This window comes from Vidua macroura, chromosome Z (assembly GCF_024509145.1).
Source record: "Vidua macroura isolate BioBank_ID:100142 chromosome Z, ASM2450914v1, whole genome shotgun sequence".
NCBI classification, from domain to species: domain Eukaryota; kingdom Metazoa; phylum Chordata; class Aves; order Passeriformes; family Viduidae; genus Vidua; species Vidua macroura.
Window position 1 is genome coordinate 39,059,274 of NC_071611.1, and position 23,474 is coordinate 39,082,747.

The 23,474-nt window shown below is 38.0% G+C and overlaps 1 protein-coding gene across 1 annotated transcript in view; it reads left to right on the top strand.

Moving 5' to 3' along the window:
• RANBP3L (RAN binding protein 3 like) overlaps window positions 1–16,156 on the top strand; it is a 28,046-nt gene extending 11,890 nt beyond the window's left edge. The window contains 10 exon segments of the mRNA XM_054003990.1: window positions 1,702–1,776; window positions 2,428–2,552; window positions 3,098–3,201; window positions 7,399–7,519; window positions 8,919–9,018; window positions 11,810–11,940; window positions 12,965–13,085; window positions 13,633–13,775; window positions 15,134–15,317; window positions 16,092–16,156. Coding sequence (XP_053859965.1) covers window positions 1,702–1,776; window positions 2,428–2,552; window positions 3,098–3,201; window positions 7,399–7,519; window positions 8,919–9,018; window positions 11,810–11,940; window positions 12,965–13,085; window positions 13,633–13,775; window positions 15,134–15,317; window positions 16,092–16,156 — 1,169 coding nt within the window.
• The last annotated feature ends 7,318 nt before the right edge of the window (window positions 16,157–23,474 follow it).

The following is a 23,474-nucleotide window of genomic DNA, read 5'->3' on the forward strand; positions in this document are numbered from 1 at the left end:
TGTTTTATAAGGAGGACTGGCATTTCAATTGAAGATAAGGTTTTTTTTTTATAGTTGGGGAATCCTCTGGGGCAGGGGTGGAATCTTTGAGTAATTTAAAATCATGCATTTACAGAGTGTGATACAAATTATACTTAAAAAACAAAAATGAAATTACAGTAATTACATGAATAGTTTGCTTGCAATATAATGGTGATTGTTCCTACAGGAATATAATTTTCTGTCTGAGGAGCATGTTTTCCACCTAACCAGGGATCCAGGGAATATCCTTACTCTTAGCACTAACAGGAAGGATGGAGTGGTCTCAAATCCTAGCCTACGTCTCTTACCAGAGACAGGTTCTTGGCAGACACTGGCGTAGAGGATTTCTAAACAATGTTAAGAGTGCACAGCATTTTAATAGCAGCGAAACACACTCTTGCAATGAAAAAGTGGTGAATGTATGTAGTGTATCAGTTGTGCCATTCTACAGGACATGGTACACGTGTGGCATCACACCCTCAAGAGGAAGGCAGCACCCAAGATTTACAAATCTTGGGTGGTCATGGTGGAAAGGAATGACATAAGTCAGAGGTTCTGCAAAAGCTTAAAAAGTTTTACTGGTAGATTACACACTTGACATGAAAACTGGTATAAGTCCTGATCTCCTATTATAAGCACATGGAGGTGGGTTTTGGATGAAGGGTTAAGGTGAAAGGGAAGAGAGAGAATTAAAGAGGATTAAAGAGGAGAAGAGGGAAAGCAAGAAAGAGAGAAAAAGAGATCACCATGGTGATCATCAGCATCAGCATCAGTCCGGCTGAAGGCAGGTCTAGGATCCTGGGGCACACATCTGGGCTTCATGGGGTACCTTTATATAGAAGGGCTTCCCCACCCTAGAGATGAGTTTCTCTCTTTTAATGCAAATCAGTTCTCATGTGCAATTTGTTCTTTCTGGAAATGGATCAGAGCCCTTGGGAGTCTTGGGTGGTCTTGATGCCCCTACAGTCCATGCCCACTTTTTGGCCTTATTCCTGCAGTTCTGTGCTGTGCAGTGTTGTGCTTATGGTTGTCCTGGAAAAGCACTGCCCTACCTCTGTATGGCCCCTTCTGCAGCCACACCCTGCACTTTCTCACAGTGAGAAACTACCACAAGTCCTTGGTTGGCTCCACAGCTATTTGGATATCAGTGGCATACAAATTATCCCCCTTACCTCCTAGGCTTCTACAGCATGGTTGCCATCATCTTTTCACTGGCGTTTGGTATCTTTATTAAAACAGTGAAAGCATCAATAGAGCACTGTCATCAAGTTATGAGGGCCTTTTCAGCAAAGCAGGATAGGGTAAATTTATTTATTCCTATGTATTTGGGCCTCACTTAATCGTCTTAAAAATGATTTAAAACTTGACCAGGTAGCATTCAATGTTTCTACAAAACAGGAACACCTAGTTTTAAAAGATGAAGAAAGATTTTGCATTAAAAACATCCATTAATACCCAAAAGACTGTGACATAGCCAGAAAACCTCTGGTGCTCTCTTGTGCCAAAGTCTGCCCACCTGTAAAAACTGAGACAGTAACAGTTATCTTGAAGATCTTTTTCAGATGGATATGTTGGAATATTGCTCAGGTACTACCAAAAGAGGGAGGGGATACAGGAATACTAATTAATGGTTAAAATTTGGGTTTACTTATTATTTAATTTTAAATTCCTTTTCGGTAGTAAAGAAGAATAACATATTCATGACCTCAGCTCTTCTTCAAAGAAATCCTGACATCATCAAAAGTACAAGAGAAGGTAAATGTCATTGTAATATTTATTCACTGTAGCACCACAAAGACATCCTTTAGAGACAACGAAGACAAAAAAAGAACAGCTCTTCTGCGTACTGAATGACAGGCTCAGTATCTTTTTGCAGTTCATAACTTATTTGTTTGACAGTGTAAATGTCCTATGAACTCTGGTCTGACCATCTGTCTGACTACTTATTTCCTGAATGAACTGAATATAACCTTCCATAGTGAAATTTCACATTTCTAACTGAATACTCTGCTCCTGGAGAAGGCAATGAAGAAAACTCTTGGGATCTGAGGATGCAGAATTAAATCTGAAATGCCAGAAGACATATCTAAAACAAAGCGATAAATATAAGTATAAAGATATAATTAAATATAGAAATACAAATATATTTTGTAAGTACAAATAGAATGTTTATGTATATAACACATTACTTTTTTATCCTGATAGGATAAATAACACATTGGTTTCACTTCAGAGTCGTGTATTCTGGAAACCATTACAATTTTTCAGAATATGAAGCAAGCAAACAACAGTAAATATTATTTTAAAATGTTTTGAAAGTTTCAGTTAAGAGGCAAGACATACAGGTATGAATTAGATGTGAAGAAAAAGTATATGTTTAAATATTTTGTCTTTGTATTTTTCAAGGATCCTTGTCACCAAGTCAGTTGTGGAATGTCATTAGACCTGCCACTTTACAGCCCCCACAAGCTCTGACCTGTCCTGAAATTCCTGTAGTATCTCTAATGACTAAGAAAGAAGCATGTGTTCAGGTAAAATGAAAAATAATTTTACTGGGGCTCAAATTAAGGAAAAAAACAACCAAACAAAACCACCCAAAACAATCAAAACGAAACACCAAACAAACCAGTGCTGTTTTAAAGCAATTAATTAATTAATTAAGCAATTAATTAATCATGCATTAAAATGCATTATTTTCCAGAAAGTTCCTATGTAAGTTTCAGTGGAATTGCTGCATCACTGACATGATGTGAAATGTTAAATTCATGCTGACTGTGTTTGAAAAATTATCTCTTCTCTGCAGGCTGTCTTACCTCTCTGGTATCAGGGTTCTGTGGGAAAATCAGCTTTGGGTGTTTTGGATTTTGTTTATTTAGAAAGTGAGATTTTAGTATTTTAATTGAGAACACTGGTTCAATAGACAGCTGGAAGAAGTTCTGCCAACTACTACACCTATTATCCATATCTCTATCTGTGTATCTTTATACCTTAGTGACTCTGGATTCTAGCAGATCAGTTAATAGCAGATTAATTAATTAATCTAATTAATTAATCCATTTGATTTTATTATTCCTAGCTATCTGAAGACAGCTCTTATTCATCCACTGAGAATTCAGTAAATTCCAAAACAGCAGTGGGGTCATCTGTTACCATGAGTCTTTCCACCTCTCAAAACACACAGTAAGACTTTGTTTATTATATTTCTACAGCATCTTGTCACTTGGCTGATAGCATGCCCTTTCATCAGCTATGTCTAACATGGTACTAAACCCATACTATCTGCACCCACACAGGGCTCAGTGCTGTTAGTGTGTGGTGCCAAGATTTTTGTCTACTGACATGAGCTTCATAAGCCATAAAAAATGGACTCCTAACTGCAAGTAATCTCTGTGGGACAGGTGGTTTCTCACTAGCAACCAAGCCAGAAACTATTTGGGTTTGCCATCTCTTTTTTGACTCCATGTCTGCTGCAGCTCTTAAAAAAGGTGCATAGAAACTCAGGAAATTTCATTCTTTTGAGGAATTACCAATATATTTCAGCATATTGGACACAAGGAGCATAAAGAAAAAAAAATACAGGATTGATTTGTAAGACCAGGTGAATGCTGCAATTGATGCTCTACTTTCATTCACAAAACAGAATTTCTGGCACAAGAAACTATCTGTGGTGACTGTGATATGCTAGCATTTTTTGTGCAGCACAAACTTCCGAATTTCTGTGAGGAAGCTGACATCCTTGGACTAGGATGTTTACCCATCCTCTTGACACTGTATGTGATGGAAAGAGCCCTGTTCTTGGAGATTAATCAGATTCTAACTAAAAGCTTGGAAAATTTGTGTCATAAAGTGACAGAAATACAATGCTGGAAAAACACTGGCTTCTGGTCGTGTTCAACTTCACACAAGGTTTTCCTTGGGAAACAGAAAGGGTTTAAGGCTAGCACTGAGAAGAAGTCATACTGGTGCAAAAGCAGGCTATTACCTCTCTCTGGGGACTGACTCATGAGAACTCTAGATCTGTGGTTGTCTTGTGGTATTAATACTGATAGCTGATGTTGATGAGGTTTATTTACCTGGAAGTTATGAACATCAGGATACCAGGTGTATACCTGGTATCACTTTTGATAAGAGAATGATTTTTCAAAATTGCTAGGGCCACAGATAATAGATTTCTAATATTACCTAATTCCCCTCCTACCCAAGGAGGGCATAGAATATGTAAATTGCAAAGGAGTCTGTGCCGGTCTTCTACAGGGTTAGATGGACCACAGATAAAGGTTATGATGCACAGTGCCAGGGTTCTGAGGAGGAAAGGGATTTTTAGATGCACAAAAAACTTAAGATTCTTAATCCTTATCAACAAAAAAGAACATCATTAGAGGGCAGATGCTTGCTGTGATTTTGGAAGAACCAACCTTTTCTATTTCATTTAATGCTGCTGTGATGCCCTCTGAGGACAACATGCAGCCACAGAGCACACTGGGGATTTAGGAGAATCTGATGGTAATGCATGCATTAGAAAAACTAAATCAGCTGCTGTTGGTACTTTAAATTTATTTAGCTTCTGTCAGCTGCACAATATCTAGGAAAAGATTGGTGAGTGACTTTCTCCTGTGAAGTAGAGAAATGCAACACAGTGATTCAGTGCCAACAAGTTACTTAATGGTACTTATGGTATTTCTTTCCTTTGTCTTTTTTTTCCACAAACACCCTGCTTGGGGTGTTTGTGCCTCATGAATTCTGTATATCACAATATTAGTTCTATCATAATCATGGTAAATGTTGGTTTCTTTGATGGTTGACAACTAATTTAAATACTACGAGGTGCCGACTGCTCTTCTGAGATTGCAGAAGGATATAAGTGCCATTCTTCTGATCCATATTAAGTGACTGATGCTGTAAAATACTTCGGTAAAATCTTTCTGGCATAGCTGTTTTCTCATCAATAATAAAGAAATTACTTTATTAAACTCTGCATACGTGCTGAACAGTAAGTGAACATTGCAGCCAGACCTCCTCATTGCTAAGAAAACAACTTTTTAGGTTCACTTTTAATTTCCAATCCAGGCATAACTGTTGACATTTATTTATAAAACAAAATAAGAGATTGCTTTGCCTGCAGACATCTCTCTCACTTTTGCTCCTCTTCCACATCTTCATCTATCCATTATATGATTCTGTGGAGAGGTGAGTGAAAATACCTTGTTATCCCTCTCCAGTTGCTGCAGCTGTTCATGTTCCATGAAACCACTGATTTTCATTTCCTGGGCTGACTATAATAATGAACTGAAAAGGAAAAACTTCCAGTTTGTTGATTCTGATTAAAAGCTTGGAAAGCTTGTGTCATAAGTGGTAGAAATACAACAGTGGGAAAACAAAGGCTTGCAGTCACATCAACTCAACTTTGCACAAGGATTTGCATAGAAAACTGAAAGGGTTTGAGGCCAGTACTGGAACTGGAGGCTACTCAGACTTTTTTGGACACTCTGAGAAGACACTCTGAGAATCTATTCCCCTCTCATAATCACACTCGAATATTTTATCAATATTTCTCCTCCCATTGTTCCTTGTTAGTGATCATTCCCTGATATCAGTGACTATATTTTGTATCTCCATGACAATGCCATCCCTGGGGCAAGAACACTTTGCATCCCTGACAATGCATCCCTGGCAAGAACACTTTGTTCTTTCCATACAACAACATAAGGCTAGTTAGGTTTTAATAACGTTTTAATGTTGGCACTTCCAATTAACTTTCTCTTAAAAAGAGAACTGATTGCATGGATTAATTTTTCTTAATTTATGAATATAATAAAAAAAAAAAATTCTGAATATAATCAAAACAATTTCCCACATTTTTTCTTAGAAATAAGTCTCTAATTCTTGGTTTTTTTAGCTCTTTTGGGGTGCTGTCCTTAAGCTGCTAAGGGAGCAGCCTAGAAGTAGCAGTTGAAATTTCAGTATGGAAACTGGTCATATTCCAGTGAATTTTAGTAAGGAGTGTGTTTAAGGATAAAAAACTCATTAACACATTTCAGATTTCCTGTTCATGGCCCAAAACATGCATAGAAGCTTTAAAGGCTGAAAAGACAAGTATTTTCTGATTTCTCTGTTTTGCTTCTAGTCTTAGCAACACATCAAGCATGAGAATGCTAAGGAATATTTTTCTCATTAAAAAAGATTGAGAGAGGTAGTACTCGGTAAGCCCTTTATCCTTGAAGAGATTTGAAGCATACTGTAGCTGTGAACAGAGAAACTATTTTAGAGGAAATCATCAAAGTTCTGCCAACAAACCCAGCTAATTAACAGGAATATCCTGTACATGACATATGTTATGTTAAGCCCTCCCAAGAGTGATAAATACTGTGAAATGGAAGTAAGTGGTGCTGAAGAATGCAGTTTATGACACAGTATCAGGCTGCCTTCCTGCCAAGTCATTCTTCTGGAACAGAAAGTAAAAAGAACTTGCACTGTTTTGCCTATGCCAGCAAGACGTGCAGGATTAAGCTCTACAGAAAGCATAAATAACCTGTAACCCCTTTGTAAAACAAACAAACAAACAAATAAAAAAACCAAACAAACCAAACCAGCAGCAGGAACAACTTCCACATAAAGGACTTTACAAGGACTTTTCTAATGACTTTTACAAAATATTAAACCTGTTAATTTAAAGTGGCTATGTAATTAGCAGGTCAAATCACAATTCTACTTGTATAGAATATTCTTCAATGTAATCTCTAAAATCTAGTTGGCCAGTACCGAAGGATTGCAAGTATTGAGTTCTCTTCTCATTTTAAGTATATCTATAGAACAGGTAATTGAAAAATGGAAACACTTTTCTCTCCTATTTTACTTATAACTCATCTTAAGCCATTTGCTATCATATGTATACAATTTTTCAGTATTTGTGTGTGTATGTGAATACATTGCTTTCCTGCACTTCCAAGATGTAAGGAGGATGATGAAGGAATGCCTGTAAGGCACCAGGGTGTACATCATTCAGCAGAGTACTGGAGAACTTGAAAGGATAGCTGTTAATTGTTGGTAGTCCTTTGGAGAAGCAAAAGGAAACAGGGAAACAAAAGTAACTCATTAACATTTCTGGAATAAGACACTTCTCTGAGGAGAAATGGCATGCTATTTTGCTGCTTGTTCTTTGGTCTAAGGAATATCCTCAATAATCTTAATGAAATGCAGTGTGATACTCTGCTCCTTTTGTGAAATGTTCCATAGAGAATATTCTCAGATTCTCTTAAAGAATTTGTCTGACTACTTATGTGATTACTTTTTTTGTTTTCTTTAATGTTAGGTGTGGTGAATCTTTAAAGTGCTTTAAATAGTTCTAAATGACATTCTTATGTTATTTTGTTCCCACAGAAGTCAGTTGCTCAAAGAAAGAAGTGTACAAAACAGCAGCAATTCTGATTTTGTGTTTGGGGAAAACATGGTTGAAAGAGTTTTGGTTGGATCTGCACATGGTGGGAGACTTTTTACCAAGGTCAGTGTACTTAAGAGTACAATTACTTTTTCAGATATTGGTTCTTTTTAGGTCCTCCTCCTTTTAAAGATGTGAGTAAATATGGTTCCAATGTCTCTTGAGGAGAAAATATCTAAGGATGTGCTGCTGGAGGCATAGGCATTCTTACCTTCACCACCCTAGATAGGTTCTTTAATTACTAATGCTTACCAATATGCACTTCTGGTTTTTGATTTGAAAAAGACGCTTTTCTATCTATTCCATGTAAAGCGGAACACCCACAATATAAGATAAAAGAATATGGTTCCTACTGCTCTAATTAACTTCCATTGTAAATGTAAAGAGGTCAACTACCTAAATAGAAGCCTACAAGAAAGTTGAAGAGAGACTGTTTACAGGAGCACAGAGTGGCAGGACAAGGGGAAATGACTTCAAACTGAAGGACAGTAGGTTTAGGTTCGATATTAGGAAGAAATTCTTCTCTTTGAGGGTGGTGAGACCACTGTAAAACATTTGCCTGGAAATGCTGTGGAAGCCCATCCCCGGAGGTCATACAGGGTGGCCATCCAAGGCCAAGCTGGATGGGGCTCTGAGCAGCCTGGTCTAATTAAAGGTGTCCCTTCCCATGGCAGAGAAGTTGGAACCAGATAATTTTTAAGGTCTCTTTCAACCCAAACCATCCTGTGATTCTGTGATAAATAAGTACAAGGGAAAAATTGGACACTCTAGAGAGTGTCCATGTTAAAGCATATTGTGGATGCTTGTGAGGCAGCTTAAGCCCTGAAGGACTCTAGGACAAAAAAGTGGTTCCTGAGCTGAGGACTGCATCATTGAAAACAGAATTGAAATTCAGGTTTCAATTGAAGTAGGATGAAAACTGTATGCTTATCTGCCAGGTAAAAAGCTTGGCAACCATAGGTTTGGGCTACACCTTCTGGCCAAGATTTATTTATAAAGTATGAGTTGAGGCACTGAGCATTGTCAGAAGTCGCAAGCATGTATTCAGACATGCCTAAGAAAATTTATCTGCAAAACTGAAGGTGATAGAAATTTTTAAGTCCTCTGAGGTTAAGTTTGTGGTGTCTGAGAGTTTTAAACTACTTTTCTGTGAACTATGGGCTAGAACTGGAAATAAACCAGTACCTGACATCTGAATTCTTCGGTGGATTTAAATACTAGTCCAGGATCCACACAAAGAGGTCATTCTTCTCAGAGAAAAAAAGACGTACTGATTCTATTATAAGAATATCACTTCCTCTAGAGACTGAAATTGTATCATCTGGGCTAGTTTTACTCTGAAGCTATTAAAATTGCTAATCTTCAGCCTAGCATGCATTAAATGATTGAATGTTCTGTTTGATATAAAGTAACATAGACATTTTTTAAAATAGGAATTCTTATTTCCCTGGTGTTTTTCTAGAGTCCTGAGAGGCATCCCAAGCTGTGTAATGAAGCTGATTTACACAAAGGAGAAATAACATCCATGTCCATAGGATCTTCTCATGTCAGGCCACAAACAAGTAAGCATGCTCAGCAAACAAGCACAGTTAGCTTTATTATTATATTTCACTGTATTTTAGAGGATGTCAAATGAGCAGTGGTCAATAATTTTCATCTATTCTCAAGATAGCCAGTCATGAATATGCTTAGAGTATGTGCCAAAATCTATATTCAGAAAGCAGGTAGAGTTTGTTTTATGACATGTGACCTGAACTAACTTCAGAAAGCATGATCTGAATTACTCAAGAAAATATTACAAAATATTATTATTTAGTACAGATTATTATTATTATGGTTAACGCCTTCTTTGCCTCAGTGTTTAGTGGGAAGACAGCTTGTCCCTAGGACAACTGTTCTCTTAGGTTGGTTGATGGTGCCAGGGAACAGAACGGTCCCCCCATTATCCAAGAGGAGGCAGTCAGAGAGCTTCTGAGATGCTTGGATATTCATAAATCTATGGGACCAGATGGGATCCATCCCAGGGTATTGAGGGAGATGGCAGATGAGTTTGTGAAGCCAGTCTCCATCATTTACCAACAGTCCTGGCTCACTGGCAAGGTTACAGATGACTGGAAGCTGGCCAATGTGACACCCATTCATAAAAAGGGTGGGAAGGAGGATCCTGGTAATTATAAACAGTCAGCCTGACCTCAGTACCTGGCAAGATAATGGAGCAATTTATACTGAGTGTCATCATGCAGCATCTACAGGATGGCCAGGGTATCAGACCCAGCCATCAGGGGTTTAGGAGGAGGAGGTCACGTTTCACCAACCTACTCTCCTTTTATGACCAAGTGACCCGCCTGGTGGATGCAGGAAAGGCTGTGATTGTTGTCTATCTGGACTTCAGCAAGGCCTTTGACACTGTCTCCCACAGCACACTCCTGGAAAAGCTGCAGCCCATGGCTTGGACAGGAGCACTCTTTACTGGGTTCGGAACTGGCTGGATGGCCGGACCCAGAGAGTGATGGTGAATGGTGCTGCATCCAGCTGGGGACAGTCACCAGGGATGTCCCTCAGGGATCTGTGCTGGGCCAGCTCTGTTCAATATTTTTATTGATGACATGGATGAGGGTATTGAATCTTCCATTAGTAAATTTGTGGATGACACTAAGCTGAGAGCGTGTGTCAATCTGTTGGAAAGTGGGATGGCTCTGCAGAGAGACCTGGAATGGTTGGATGGATGGGCAGAGTCCAATAGGATGAAGTTTAATAAGTCCAAGTGCTGAGTCCTGCATTTTGGCCACAATAACCCCCCACTATGCTATAGGCTGGGGACGGTGTGGCTGGACAGTGCCCAGGCAGAAAGGGACCTGGGGGTACTGGTCGACAGCCAATTGAACATGGGCCAGCAGTCAGTGTGCCCTGGTGACCAAGAAGGCCAATGGCATCCTGGCCTGTATCAGGAGCAGTGTGGCCAGCAGGAGCAGGGAGGTCATTCTTCCCCTGTACTCGGCACTGGTGAGGCCACACCTTGAGTGCTGTGTCCAGTTCTGGCCCCTCAGTTTGGGAAGGATGTTGAGACACTTGAGCACATCCAGAGGAGGGCAGTAAGGGTGGTGAGGGGTTTGGAACACAAGCCCTGTGAGGAACGGTTGTGGGAGCTGGGGGTGTTTAGCCTGGAGAAAAGGAGACTGGAGAAAAGGAGACTCAGGGGTGATGCTACAACTTCCTGAAGGGTAGCTGTAGTCAGGTGGGGGTTGGTTTCTTTCTCCAGGCAGCAACTGACAGAACCAGAGGACACAATCTCAAGCTGCGCCAAGGGAAATGGTTGCATATTAGAAAAAACTTTTTCACTGAAAGAGTGATAAAATACTGGAATGGTCTGCCCGGGGAGGTGGTGGAGTCACCATCCCTGGATGTGTTTAAAAAACGACTGGATGTGGCACTCAGTTCCATGGTTTAGTTGTGGTGTTAGGGAAGGGGTTGGACTCAATGATCTTGAAGGTCTCTTCCAACCTTGTAATTCTGTGATTATTTATTGTTTGAAAAAAAAATGCAGCAACCTTTATGAATGCCTTATGGACCACATTGTTGAATTAAAATTTTAGGCTGTCTGCTGCTTGCATTTTTTAAATTCTCATATCAATTACTTTGTTATTTTGGATCATAATTGTGGGACTGAAAGTTCTATACAGACATGTTTCAGGGCTTGTTTGTGACTCTGGTGTGAGATTTTCTACTAAGCAAGCCAAGTAAACCTAGGCTGTGAGGGAGTCCCCAACAGCCCCTGCTGTGATCCTTCTTGACAAATTCTGCACTCCTCTTTACTAAAAGATGTATTAGATCCTATGATTTGTGTAAGCATTCTTACAAGTAAAAAATTCTAAATATAAAGCCTTCAGAACACGTGTACAGATTATGCAAAGATACAGAGCTTTGTAACAATATTGTTCCTTTCAAACTTGTCCTTCTGTTTTCCTGTTAAATATTCATTGTATATGTATTATTATTCTGAATATAGGGATACTTGGCATAACAATATATCAGATGAGTTAATTTCAAAATCAGCTTCTAAACATTTAGGCCTTGTTTCTGATTGTTTCTGTTTGTCCCTTGGGTCAAACTTCTGCAACTATAAACAGTCCTGTTCAATTCTGTATGAGCCTTTTTAGTGAGGTATTTTGTATTCCTGCCTTTTCCTCTAATGTTTGTTCCTTTGGCCAAAAACTTATTAATAACACTAAACAATGTCAGATACCACAGGTATTACTGAGGTCACATCCTGTGTGACCTGTACTAGTTTTGTTATCCTAAAAATATTCCCAAAATATTCCCTGTATAGATGGAATATATTTTTTTTCCCTACAGAAACACCTTTGTTGAGGAATGCAACGCTAATTGTATCAGCAGCTGCTTGTGTTTCCAGGCCAGTGGATAAAATCCTGTTAGATAAAGTTGAAGTTATAACTGGAGAAGAAGCAGAACAAAATGTATTGCAGGTGTGTATTTCATAAAACCTTGATGGTGAGTAGTTTAGTTGTTAAAAAGAACATCTAGATCTATTGAAGATGTAGCAATCTGAAAATAACTTCAATTTATATTTTAAATTTTTGCTTTTTTTTAAGCTATGTGTCAGCTCACCCATTTTTCTGTAAGTTGGTACATTCTTTTCCATATTATATTTGTTCATTTTGTAGTCCCTTTTAATAAGTTACTATTTCAGTGGTATTTTATAAGCATTTGCATAGTATACTAGCTGTAACCACAAGCTTGGAACTGGAAGTGACTTGAGTAAAGATGGGGTTTGTGAAAAAAATTTTTTGGGGAAAAAGCAATGTGTTGTTTTATAGTTCAGCTAAAATAGCAATTGTCTTTCCAACCTTGCAGGGTGTATCTTTTTATTCTTTGTCTTCAAAATATTATTTTCTCAGAAAATAGCAATTGTGATTTAAAAAAATCTTACCATTATTTTATTTTTGATTAATTCTTCTGTCTTGGCAGAACACAAAAGTTACAAAAGTTTTACTGTCTTTAGAGCAGTACTCTTCTAGTAGCAATATTGGTATCCCGCTGCATAAAATTTGTAATGAGTGAGGAAATAAGGTTGTACAACTTTTGCAACAAATTTAGATATGCTGGTGGATATCACAGACTGCTGCTACACTTAAAAACACAGTAGCAGCAAAACTGAAGTGCCTCAGCAACTTCCTCAACAGACAAACTGTTAATGAAGATGAAATAATTGAAAAATTAAACTGGGACTCATGCTCAATGTTTTCTATGATGAGAAAAGAGTTCACAGATCTAAGAGCCCTTTCATTTTAAGTAATAAAGGTGATATATCTATATATCTATGTATAGATAATATCTATGTACCTTTGTGCACATGCCATGTAATACATGGATGTATTAAAAGCCATATCAAAACTTTTACAACCATGAAGTTGTAAAAGTAAAGTTGTTATTTTAGAGCCAATAAAACTAGCATTAGCTGGCAGTTTTCAACGTGTATTTCTCTTTCAGATTAACTGCAAGCTCTTTGTATTTAATAAGCTTTCTTTAAGCTGGACTGAAAGAGGCAGAGGATCCCTGAGGCTTAATGACACTGCTAGCAATAAGCATGGAATGTTGCAGTCAAGGCTAAGTATGAGTTAAATAATGAGATATCCCATATAGAAAACATCAAATAACTTGTACTATTGTTGGCCAGAGTTTATTTCAGAACATTTAAATCTGAGAAGATTGTGATATTTAAGTCAGATTGCTGGGAATCTTTTTACCTGATAAAGTTCTCTGTGTGACAGACTGAGGAACTAGGCTCACATATATTGTTAGGTTCTGTGTACTTCTCTGCTGCACTGTGTCTTCAGCTCAGTCACCAGTCTAACAGTTTGCTCTTTGCTGGTTCTGCTTTTTCAGCAGCACTGTTTCAAGACTCTTTTGGAATCTTGTTCTTACTGTGCTGTCACTTTTTTGTACTGTATTGCACAGTTTCAGCAGATTATTTCCTTTGTGTGCCAGACATATTGGAAGAAACAAATATATTTGGATATAAAAAAACCACCCCTCACTCAGAGTAAAAACCCATATCAGGGTTTTATATGAAATTAAAAAGAGTAATTGATTAAAATATTAGTTTTTAGGAGAAAACAGCTGCAGCATATCTTATCCTATTAACCTTCTTATTTTAGTTATGCGAAATCAAGGTAGCTTGAGACTGATTCTCAACACCCAACTCTGGGAGCAAATGGTTATAAAAAGAGCAAACAGAAAGAGCCTGTGCTTCACTGCAACAGATCAAGAGGACAATTCTATTCAAGTATTTCTAACTCAGGTGAGTAGGAGACAAAAGCTCCACCCAAAACCCCACTTCATCTAGAATTCTGAAGGGTTGCTTAAGGTTGGTTTTAGCAAATGGCCTTCATGCTCTATCAGACTATGCTCAGCTTAGATGTTACATGGTTTTTATTATGGAATTGTGTTAGAATGATATTTTAAAAAAACAGGTGTGATGATATGATCTGGCCTTAAGACAGACATTTCCAGACTCTGGTTCACATACCACCAATGGAATGGGTATCATTTCAGTAACATGCAGAAATGGTTCTTTTTAAATGGAAGGAATACACTGACAATTTCTTCACAGTTAAAATTTTGTAAGTTACTCTGGTAAGAGGCAGCAGCTTTCTGCCATGGTTCTCAACACAGCACTTGCAATAAATCCATCCTGTGTAGGACCTCCATTTCTCAGTTGAGAAGAATACAGAGTTTCAATATCCCCCTGTGTAAGACAATAGTCTTGGGAACCCTGATTTTCTCCAACAAGGGCTAAATTGGAGATGGAAATGTGCTGGACTTATTTGCAAATAAAAATCACATATGTCCCAAGTTGGAAAGTGAGAATATCCAGATGAGTATAAGGATGTTTACAGTTTCCCTAGTAGATCTTTCTAGGAAGGATTCAGCTTGCTGGGAAAGACAAATATTTCCAGGAAGTGTCACATATCATACACAAGCAAAGCACCATGCACTGTATATGCAAGTACTGTAAATCTGTCACTTCCTAACAGGGAATGACTTAACTATGGATGTGCTGGACTGCAGGGCTGCATGTGAGAATTATAAATGTCCTGATTTCCAGGTGTGCTGCACTGTTTTCATAGAGCATGTAATTTGCATTCTGTAAATTTGTCTTGGCACTACTGAGCAGTAAAAATAGGTATGTATGAGGAAATCACAATATATGGTAGCTGTATGGGTGTGGCAAGGGTTGCAGGAAGCTGCTTCTACAGTCACTGAAGAGGATGGTAACCATCCCTACCTGGTGACTGTATATATTAACATGTCAGGGCTTTCCTACTTCTAGAATCAAGCTCAGGAATCATCTGAAATATCAAATACTCCATAAAAACTGGGCTGTTCTTCAGGGAAAGTAATTCTATAGCTCATGTTTCTTGTAACTATACAGAAAATAATCAAAAGCTGCAAGTAAAGCTCAAACCACATAAATAAACTTCATATTATTTGTATTGGCATTAGTATTTGGATGTTAATTATTAAAGTGTGAATCTCAAGTTGACTGTTTTGATTAGAAAGGACAAAATACAACTCTTCCATTATTTTTTAAATGAATTTTTTAAAATAGAGATTTTTATCAGTTGTTTTGGACTGTATACATTTTATGTTCTGCAGGCAAGCTCAAAAGACACTGAACACCTGTATGCAGCAATACATCATCGCCTTGTGGCCTTGCGAAGCTTTGCTGAGCAAGAGCCAGATGCTCATCAAGTAGATACAGAGTCAGAAACAGCTTTTCAGCCATTAAACTGTGATAGTGATGATGAAGAACTAACTCAAGTGAGCAGCACTGGATCTGGTAAGCAGAGGTTTTACTGGAAATGTGTAATCCTTTCAGGGTATCTGCTTAAAGTAATGAAAATTGGACTTTTTTTTTTTTTAATGCTGACTATAACTTTTATCTGATAAAGATACCCCTTTTTCAGGTAGAAATAGGGTAATTCCTTTTAGTATTTTGAGTTATTACTGTTAAAATGTAAGATTTTGCCAGCTCAAGTATCTACAAATATTTCTAGCCATGGAAAACTCTTGACAAATGCTTATATTATCAAGCATTATCTAAATGCTTTATCAGTATATTTCAGTAGAAATGACTACAGATGTTGAGATACTGATGTTACCTTGAGTAAATGAAGAATGAGTCCATTCACATCAGTGACCAGCTTGTTGCTAAAAGCCTGGAGCACAATGTGTTTACTAAGATATTTATAGTGTCATGGTTAACTTCATTTAAAACATGTTCCTTGATCAGCTGTAACAACTACTTGACTAGGAAATCTGCAGGACAACATTTATACACCAGTTCTGCCAGCTTTCTTCATAACAAAAATGTGGGTTTCTCAGAGAGAAAAATGCCACTAAAATAAGACATAATGCCTTAATGCTTCTTTTAATGCAACTCACAACAGGGCTGCAGTCACATTTGCAGACAGCAAGGCAGAAAGAGCTATTAGACTTAAAAGCTCTTCTATCCTATCAAAAGAGAAGTCCTGTTTCTGGAGCAGATTCACTGCTTGTGTCAAACTGCTACAGTGGATACAGGAGCTTCCAATTAGGTGTGATTTTTCAACAGATGGACTACATCAGGCAACTTTGAGTTGTTGCTCACAGGATTAGTTTCCTTCTGCAACTAGGTAACATACTGTCCTTATATTATAAACATTCCTTTCAACAACTATTCATCAAGAATAAAGAAATTAACAGTAACAGCTGTAAGTACTGTTTCCCTAAGGAAACAATTTTTTTTCCCCTTTATCATAGAATCTTAGAATATGCTGAATTGGAAGGTACTCTTAAGGATCATCGAGTCCAACTCCTGGCCCTGCACAGCACACACCAAGAGTCGCACCCTGTCCCTGACAGCATTTTCCAAATGCTTCCTGAGCTCTACCAGGCTGGTGCTGTGACCACTGTCCTGGGGAGCTGTTCCAGTGCCCAACTATCCTCTGGGGAAGACCCTTTTCCTGATACCCAACCTAAACCTCCCCTGACACAGATCCAGGCCTGCGATATCTTTACATCCTTCTTATACTGAGGTGACCCAAAACTGCACACAGTTTCTGATAACTTGGAAATTTTGGATGGAGCTTGATTCCTTCCCACAATTCCTAATAAGAACTCTTTATTCTTTCAGGAAAAGAAAATAAAAGAAAAAAAAAAAAAAGAGGGGAAAAGTATTTTCAAAGCAGTATAGGAACACAGATGTATAAGTTAGATATTTATTTTGATTTGCAGAGACTTCTGATACAAATATTCAGATGGCAGCCAGCAAACAGACTCTAAAATGTGCGAGGTGTTGTTTTTCCTTGTCCTTTCAGTTTAACCATCTGTGCCTCATTTATTCCAGTTTGTAACAAGAGTTTTAACAATCCCTTTCAAGCACTTTTTTAATGGCTTCTAGCTCTTCTGCTTATCTTAATCTCTTCTCAGAGCCACAGGGTTTTAATGTGCCTGCATTTCAATTACTGGTATCCAAGTCACTCTCCACCTTCAGATATCCAATCTCACTTATGACTGTCCCTGGAGCTCCCTTTTACCAAAATGGAAGAATAATAGGCCTTATGGGTTTTGAACAGGAAGAGGTCAATTTTAAATATCAGCATAGAAACGTTCATTTAGATACATGAAAACAGAGCCTGGCTTTTTAAGAGCATTAGTTCTAATTTTTTAATTTTCATTCTTTCATTTTCATTGAAAGGTGTATGTGAATAAGTAATCTTATTTTTATTGATATAACTCAGTTTCAGAGATTACCGCTCCTTAAGAATATATAAATGTTAAGAAGCCTAAGTCCTTATAGACTGTTTCTTTACAAGAATTTACAAAAAATGCCTCCATTTAATGTCATTCCATTCTATTTATTTTTTTCTCATCCTCCCCTGCAGTGGTTTTCTTTTCTTAATATAGCAATTCCCTTCTTGTTAAAATGAACTCACACAGTTGCCTAGGTGATGTATTTCATGACATTGTAAAAGACATAAAAAATTAGATCTTTATTATCTTTATAGTATCTTTACAATAATTGTCTTTAGGGCTTGAGACTGAAGAAGAAAGCAAATATGATATACTTAGTAAGTGAATTATGGACGTTTAAGTGATTCTGTATATTTACAAGACTTTGTTGTAGGCATTCTTTACAGAAAATTCTTAATCTACAGTATGTTAATGCTATATACGGACAATGTATAAGATAGTAGAGATTTTTGTATGATTTTATGAGTTAGTATAGACATTTATTCCAATATTTTTAAAATTCCTAGTTGAATTGCTTTACTTTCAAGTAGAGATACTAATTTCATAAAGTCCATAAAGAGAAATTTGCTGTGCCTGATATTTTTATCAGATCATATTTCACCAGTTACAGCCTGAATATTTTTACCAACAAAATGCTCTGTAAATCTAAGTGGAGAGAAAAAGAACAATTAATCTTTAAATAGATTTTGAGATGGGATGGGATCAATAAGACTTTGGAAAGTATTTAGCTTTTCCCTCTGACTATAAAGTAGCTGAAGAAGTGAATTTAGACTAAAGAGTAAACTTCTTGGCTGATCAAAGTCAAACAAGTAAAGTACCTGAGATGTACAAGGATGGCACTGTCACTAGGCAAAGTAAAGTTTTATGCATTACTCCTTATACTCCACCTCACCAATCTGAAATCTTCTCCTAACTTTATCCTGATTGAGGGATCATCTCTTTTGATTGAGGTGTCCTTTCTGTAATTGTTGTGGTTTGACATGGAAGTGAATTTTTTCTAGGAAGTTAAGTCAAACCAATCAGTGGTCAGGTTTAGATATTGGCACCTAGAGTGACCACTGAAAGTATGGACACGCCTCTGAGAACACAGGGGGTTAAAAGCAAGAACTCCCAGGAGAACTGTCTCTTTTGGTTCCGGTCGTCAGAGAGTGCAGACGCTCCCCTGCCCAGCTACGGGCTGGGTGGGGGAGGGGAAGCCACGCGGCCTTGTCCAGGTAGGCCGAGGGGCTGAGGGTCTGGAACCGAGCCAGCTCCTGTGGACGGAAGGGTGGAGAGAAGTGGAGATGCCTTTACCTCCCCCCCCACAGAGGGAAAGAGACAGAGAGCCTGGCGGCACCTGGAAATTTGCCAGCAGAGGAGAAGGAGAAGGGGGGGGATGGCCAGCGTGGGAGGCGGAACACCGGACCGAGATATCAGCCGTCCAGGGAGTCTGAACGTTTAACCCTTTCCAGGAAATGAGGGCTTTTTAAAAGTATTACTCCTCCTTGATTTGTAGTAGAAGAGAGATAGTCCGGATGAGATGTTAGAAGAAGAAATATTTAGGTGGGAAGAGATGATGAAGTAGCTTTTAGCTAGACTTTTCTTGTTAGCCATGGACTGAACCAAAATCTCCTGCAATAGAGACTGCATTTTAGAGGGATGCAGTGGTGACCCAGGGAGACCTGCTTCAGCTTCGAACAGCACAAGAATGGCGAGAAACGAAGAAAGCTGAAGAGGGAATGGTAATACCCTCTGTCTTCGGGAAGAAGATGAATCCTGTTTGGACCCCTCAGCCCCAGGGGAAAATGGGGGGGGCTGTAGTCCCAGGATGAGAAACTGAACTGTTGTATTTTTGGGTCCGTGGCAAAGCATCCTTAAAGGAGTCCTATGAGCAGTCTGTCCATGCACGGTGGTGAGAGCACTGTGACATAGAATAGAGAGTGTCACACTAGCAGATTTTTTTTCCGGGCGGTTGCCATGTGTGACAGGGAAACACAGGGGGGCAGCTGTGTTTCCTAGGGGGTCTGTGGTACAAGAGAGACTTCTCTCTGCCTTGATAGTTTGAGTATTAATTATCTGAAGGGTGGTAATTTGATCAGGAATCCCGAGTGATGTTTCATGCTGGGTGTTTTTAGAATTGAGAGGAAGAAAGGTGGTTTAAAAGGTCTTCATCCTAGATTTAGTTTATGTGTTTTCTGTATTAGTAATAGTTTAATAAAGTTTTTTTTTCCTTTGTTATTAAGCTTAGGCCTGCTCTGCTCTGTTCCTGATAACATCTCACAGCATTTATTTAGAAAAAGTGCATTTTCATGGGGATGCTGGCATTGCGCCAGTGTCCAACCATGACAGTAATTTTATCTTAGAAGCTATTAGAATGAATTCAAAGATTCTGCTATCTAGGACTAGGTAAGTCCCAAGAGTCTCTCCATAGCCAGCCACAGACCTTACGAGAAAAATCACAGTGTGCAAAGATGTAAGAGTGTATCCCATATGGATCCACAAAGATTTGTGTGGATTTTCAAGACTACCCGTATTGTGAGCCAGTAGTCTCCAAACACCAGAAGTGTGTTGGTCTGAGAACCAGACATTATCATAATATAGAAATGCAAAAGCACATGCATTTGCAGAACTGAAGAATGTTTTTCTTTAGGGACATTTTCTGGTCCACTATACATGTACTTTCCATCTCAGTTTCATTAGGACTCTCTCTTATGCTGGAGTTTACCAGGATTTAAAATGTTACAAGAGCTTCTTTCTATTTTGTAAAGATCTTTTAAAGTTCTTGAAGGAGCTACTCTTTAGCAACACCACAGTAACTCCTAAAAAACTACTTTGTTTGGCATTTCTTGTCAACTTACTTTAAATTCTTATCAATTGTTAAGGATTCCAAACTATAAAGCTAACACACACATATGATAGTGATTAAAACTGAGGAAGAAGGAAAAGTTAAGAATTAACTTCTTTGTTGGAGTTTCTGTATTCTTTTCAGCAGGCACCAGTAATACCTAAAGCAGAGAAAAAAGACACTCTATGATTGGTTTTAAATGCTCCCATATCAGGAAATAGAAGGGGGAAGATCAGATTTAATATTCTGACAAACAAAAGCTTTCATTTCACTTGTAAAAGATTTTAAACTCTTGGTAAATATTTAGGGATGGCCAGATGGTAGCAGCAATTTTTAATCAGATACTGTGGTAGTGGTATTATGTGTCTGATATTATTAGTCAGTTCTACCTACTTTCTGCAGATGAGTCAGTCACAGAGATTACGTACCAAAACCACTTTCTCATAACCAATGAGCTGTTTGAAGGTATGTTGGATTTCTCACAGTTTTCTGAGCATCTGCAATGAAATCTTAAAGCAGGGTACCCTCCATAGAGTGAGATACTTTGCATCCTGGGTACACTGCCCTATCTAGACATCAGATTCCTTAGTGGTTTTTGTGCTTGTCTTTATTGACTTGGAGGGTCATAGGCTTAATTCACAATTCACATGCTCAGATATTTGTGAATAATCCTCTGTTATCTGGTTATCTATTTACCTAAGCCAGGAACTGATCATATCCAAACTTTAACCTACTGCTTTGGTATTATGAAATGCTGGATTGTTTAAAACATGAATATGCTCAAATAAGCAAGATTTTTTCAATAAATTCTTTTTCAGATCATTCTAGATGGAACCGCAGGCGGTCTGTTGTCTGCTCATGATATCTGCCAGAGGTTACAACAGCTCAGCTGGGACTCAACCCCTGGAAGCAGGAAATCAGATGAATATTACTTTATTACTTTTAAGTAGAGATTAATTTTAGAGACAGCTTAAGTTTAATTCATTGAGAAAGAACTTCAGATGCACTATTGAGGATTCCAGGCAGCCTGCTTTGCACTGAGCTGTGAATAACACCATGGCTTCCAGTAGTCAAGAACTGTTACAAAGACTTCCAATTTTAGAATTAAATATATTTAGATACATTATTAGAGTATGGAATTTTATAGGGAATAAGTACTTGTTCATCATATTGATGGATAATACCACATAAGCATGAACTAATAATATATGTGAACAAATATTTGTTACTTTTAATCTATTATTTAAAAGATACATTTGGAAAGCTTTAAATTTTGCTTCACTGAAAAAACTTATTTAAAATTTTGTGGTAACATTCAGCATCCTGCTTGTAAGCACATACAAGCAAAACCTGGGGTGGCAGTTTAGCATGACCAAGGCCTATGGAAACGAGCTTTCATACAAGGGGTTTTATTTAATGTTTATTTTGAAAATATCTGGAGTCGTATACTCGCTGCAGAATTTTGTTTAAGGGAAAAGAACCATGATCTGCATCTTTCAGCTGTACGCACCAAAAGAATTCACCATGAAGGAGTAAAAGCCCATTCTAAGGGCTATACGAGCTTTAAAATTTAAAGTGTATCTGCTTGCTCATGAACACCTTTCTAAATGAACAAAACAAACACCTGCACTTGTGTATATTAATTGTCCATTTAATATACACAAATATATGCATGCACAGTACAACAGGATATCTACATTTTTAAAAATCCCTTAAATGTGTGAGATTATCTGAGATGACTTCTGCCTTAGGTGTTGCTATCCCTAACAGCATCATTCATTTGAGTATGTTACAAATTCTCATGTGCACAATAATCCCAACAGTGGCCAAGATACAGCTGCTCTGTCATTCCACAAACTAATGCTGTCTACCTAAACATTTTTGTGAGAAGAAAACTCCAATTCACCTGTGAATCAAGACATGCAGGGTAATTCATGCAAGCCCATGCACAGTAACACACATCACTTATGTTCCATGTTTTCATTCTGTCAAAAATAGAATTTGTCTGCAATGTCTCCACTGCCACTTCCCTGATATCCTGCATATTTGTCATCCTCAGAGCTGAAACAATGTTCTGAAATATCTCAAGTCCTTTTAATTAAGGTAATCGTAATGATTTCTCAATCTAAAAAGCTGAAACACACCTGATCAGTCAAGTTACAATTTAGTTTTCCCATCTGAACACAGTATGAAGTTGGAACAATACTAATTTCTTCCTGTATTCTCAGTGCACTGCCAAGATTAGTATCCAGATGAAGTTGAAATGTTCTCTGGTTTACACTGAATGTAATGGCCTACCAAAATTAGCACTTCTCTGATGGTGATTTAGCATCTGGATGACAGTAAATTTAAGTGGAACTTGATTTTTGCCTTCAGGAAAAAGTGAATGCTTCCCAACACAGCACCTGTGTCAAACAGTGAAGCATGGGGATTCTCTTTTACTCCAGTCTGCCAATAACAAAAATACTGTTTCCATAACAAGCTGTGTGTCCTTTGTTAACAGCCTCACTCCTGACCACAACAATATTTACATCACTGCCCTTCATATTTCATTGCTGCAACTCATCCTCAGGGACAAAGCTCCATGTTATAAAAACTTAGGCAGTTGTAAAACACAGCAGCCCTATGTATTTAGCAACAGGTCATGGTGATACGTTTGCCCTGGAGTTCAGCTGGCTGTGCACTGAATGCAGAGTCTGATTTCAAAGTCTGTCCTGATAATCAAAGCTTTCTGTGAAACAGGATTTAAGCACCTTAGTGACATGACACCCCTCTAAATTCTACTACAGCTGTAAAATCCTTGGTAAATGAGGGAGGTTTACAGGGCAGAGACAACAGAACTTTTTCAGAGACAGGACTTAAACTTTTTAATTTGCTCCCACAGCATACAGGACAAAGTTTATAAATAAAAGCTCTTTTGATCTGCCTCTTCCCAAGATCCTTACATGTATACACAAGTATACATATAAACACACACACTCATGTGTACACACACTCCAACATAAAGCTTCATCTCCTAAAAGCTGAGGAGGAAAAGAGATGTTTATTTTAAAGACATTGGATACTTTGGTAATAGAGGAAAAAATTTTTGCTCTTAAGAACCTAATTATGTGTTCTCTTTATAGTCTCACTGCACTAAAATTCACTGTTCCTCAAGCCTGAAAGTACACCATTATGTAATGTATTAACTTGGTTTTAAAAATGTAATTTGTCATTTATGACACCTGGAGACCAATTTCCGTGCCTCAACAATAAACAATTTTTTTACCACTTAAATTTCTGTGTAACTAGGAGTCATATTTTGTGTCCCAGTTAGAGCTTCCATGAGTTAGAGTTCCATGCTGCAGAAACTCAAGCCTGCTTTTCTAAGGAAACAAT